Source organism: Merops nubicus, unplaced genomic scaffold (genome assembly GCF_000691845.1).
Source record: "Merops nubicus isolate BGI_N331 unplaced genomic scaffold, ASM69184v1 scaffold21035, whole genome shotgun sequence".
Lineage (NCBI taxonomy): Eukaryota > Metazoa > Chordata > Aves > Coraciiformes > Meropidae > Merops > Merops nubicus.
The window spans coordinates 22,026-25,581 of NW_008611866.1; the positions used below are offsets into that span (position 1 = coordinate 22,026).

General features: G+C 39.8%; 1 protein-coding gene across 1 annotated transcript in view; it reads right to left on the minus strand.

The window, feature by feature from the left end:
• RGS6 (regulator of G-protein signaling 6) overlaps positions 1-3,556 on the minus strand; it is a gene marked incomplete at its 5' end in the record, with an annotated part of 23,530 nt that overhangs the window by 17,175 nt on the left and 2,799 nt on the right. The window contains one exon of the mRNA XM_008941376.1: positions 2,465-2,516. Coding sequence (XP_008939624.1) covers positions 2,465-2,516 — 52 coding nt within the window. The remainder of the gene's footprint in view (positions 1-2,464; positions 2,517-3,556) is intronic.

Sequence of the window (3,556 nt, forward strand, 5' to 3'; positions counted from 1 at the left end):
AGGTGCTGCTCTTTTTTTCCCCTTTTTTCAAAAAAAAAAAAAAAAAAAAAAAATCAGGATATTGAAATGAAAACAGAAATATAGACTCACAGAATGTGTTGGGTTGGAAGGGACCATTTAAAGGCTCTCTAAAGGCCATCTAGTCCAACCCCAAAATGGGCCAGATCTTAAAGGTATGATCTGAGCATAGTTTCACATGCTCCATCTGTTTATTCTACACATTTCAAATGTTTGAGAAAAGCCTTCTCACACTCCACCATACATAGACACTGTAGAAACTGATGTGCTTTAGGATTTTGAGGGTCAAGATGAACTCAACACCAAACCAGTCCCAGGCTGCCTTCTGGGAACACCTGAGCTGGACCTGCCGGACCCTTTCCATTACAGGCTGAAACACAAGGTCCCCAGCACAGCCTGGGCATACAGTCAGGTCTGAACTACAAAACAGAGATACAGTGCTCTCATTTTGGGATGAATCTGGATGTGAACTTTACTGCTTGTATTTTGCCCTCTCTTATTCTGCAGGGCCAGGCACCTGCTGTCCAACAGCGACCAAAAAGAAGTGTGGCAGAAGGCAAAGCATCACCTACAGAAAACTGCAATAAATCCTCCTCAGAAAATTTCAGCTTTTCTTTGAAAACTGTGGGATTTAGTTTGCTGGTAACTACAATTTTCTGACAACTTCATGGACATTTTTCATTGGAAACCTATTCTTCTATTGAATATATATGACAAATCACTATGCTACTCATGTAATCCTATGCTATGCTAGTCCTGTAATTCCACCATTCATATAATGAGCCAATATTATGCACAGTAACCAGAGCTGATCAATTCATTCATATTTATACATCTCAAGGGCAGCTTCCTCTGTAAGCCATTTACAACACCAAATAAAGTGAATCAGACACCTCAGTGAGTATTTCCTCATGCTAGGCAGTGACCTGCTGCTAGTAAGTTAGTTCCTGTCCTGTGAGTGGATCCATGCAAATAAAAAAAGCATGAAGTGTTGCTGGGATTTCAGTTTTATTTGGGTCTACTGCTAGTTTGGGATTAATTCCTGAGAACTCCATCTGTACAGACCTCTGATATCCAAAGACTGATTATAAGCATATGTTGGAGATTTCTGGGACAGATGAAAATCTGTCACTACAGGGCTCAGAGCTGATGCGGTTCTAGCTTGTCCAGCTGTGGGTCAGCTCATATAGGGCTTTATTTTGAGGTGTATTGCTCCACTCAATGCCCTTGCAGCACAATAATGTGCTTGAGAGACCAGTTATTTATCAGATACTATAGGGGAAAAACAGAACTTCCCTCTTCAGATTGTTATTCTGATATTTACAGAATACATATTTGGCATAGTTCAGACAGTTCTATATGGTGACTGTAAAATCTGGAAATTATTTTGCATATAATGAACAGTATTGTGTTTTCTCCTAAGCAGTTCCCTCACTGGGATAAACACAAGCCTGTGCTATCTTCCCTGCAGATGAGGACTGCAAATGAACTCTCACATGACAAACACCATTGCAGGTTACTTCCCCACCCCAGCATATTATTTCCAGAATCCATAATGATGACTAATTATTGCCCAGGAAAATAAACCACCAAAACAAACCCAAACTGATGATTCAGGGAGGAGTTCTAAACTGATCTTAGATTACAAGATATTTCAAAAGGAGTACTTCCAGAAGCTCCTGTTTTACGAGCACACACATGGATTCACTTCCTCTTCCAATGCCACACCAGGGCTCAACAATTGATTTTATCATTTAACTGTGAAGGAAGTGTGGTTCTGGAAGAGATGGCAATATTGCATGCAGACAGCTAAAGATAACAACACTGACATATTTTCTTTATGTATTATTGCTGTCTGCAGGCGCTCACACGCTTAACACACCATGTAGCAGTTTATTAGCTCATAAACCAGGCTCAGTCTTCTCTTTTTTTACCAGCTATCATCTGGTAATCTTAAAAAAAAATATGGAAAAAAAAGTCTGATGCCATATATCAGAGAACTTTAACTATGGCTTGCCATCGGTTATATGCTGGTTTATTGATCAGCCAAATGAGTGCCCAGATGAGGTAACTTTTTATTGATCAACATATCAGGTTCAGCTACAGATCAGAGTACGTCCTCCCACAAAAGCAATATTGGTATTATTTAAGATTCCCAAGGAGCAGTATTCTGCTTGCCATAAATCCTGCCAAAATGAACAGAGCTGTGGGAGAATGAAGAGAATGGTAACTTAAACCCTGGACTCAATGAGCTTGACAACTCCATGGGCTCCAGACACCCTGGGATTTCACTTCATGGGCACACATCTGCCTCTGATGTTGCATTCCAACAAGAATCTCTGATGATGAAGAGTTTAGATGGTCAGCAATAATTATTTTAAGGACAATTTTTTCCACCTCAAACTTTTTGTGCTAACTTCACAGAATGAAATAATTATACTCTCACCATAATCTGTGTTTTCGGGTTCCCAGCAGTTTGAAGGCCAAAAGTATGGTGCCTAAGAAACAACATAGACATTTACATATTTTTGTAATTTAAGAGATTAAAACCAATTCAGATGAAGAAAAACATTACAAAACATTGCAAGTACAAAAAGAAGAATCACAAAGTCTACAGCCCAGTCTCTGCCCTCAGGGGAGACACTGCTACAGATCTCAGTAAAAGTGGGGATGCTTTTCCAGGAAGGTATCACCTTTAACATTCCTCACTGTAGGTAAACAGAGATGCTGTAACACAAGCATCTCCTGAGGTACATGTCCAGTATCCTGATGACATTTTAGGCACTGTTGCCAGCCCATCTGACTGTGGGCTTCTTGCCCTCTATCCCCAGAGCCTCCTCTTTCCCCAGGAATTCACAGGGACCCTGAATTCTTCTGGGTTTTGCTTGTTTGTTTGTTTTTAAGGAGTGTGAGACACCTTATGGCCTTTTATATGTTATACGTCATTTGCTTTTTTTGGAGCAGCTATCAGTGTGGTTGGAAGCCTACAAAACAATTCATTTTTAAAATATAACAGATGACAGAGGTAAAAATTCAGCTGATTAGAGTTGTTCTGGAAGCAGAAGTCCTGCTAAGCTTACTGCTTTTGTTTTCCATCCAGGTCTGGATATTGCACTTGCTACAACTAATTACAAGATATTATTACATGTGACTGTATTTCAGTCTTAACAGGAATGAAAAATAGTGTCTCTGTGATCACACAAATTACAGAACACTGTTTTACATTACTGATGTAATGCCACAAATGGGCATTGGACATTACACAGAGACCACTCCTTACATCAAAGTACAGTGAGAAAACATGGAGGGATCAGACAATATAGGGCTCAGTGCTCTTCCCTAGATGTATCTTTTGAACTTCACAAGATGATGAGCTACTGTTAAAGGAGGGACTGACCTCAAGGTACAAAGTGGGAAGAAGAGAGTAACAGAAAAGAAACATTCTATCAGGTTATTTTAGCAGAAAATGGCTGAGGAGAACTGTTGCAGGAAGTAACAGGCAAAGAATAAGCACAAATCCCAGAACATAAGGGAAAGA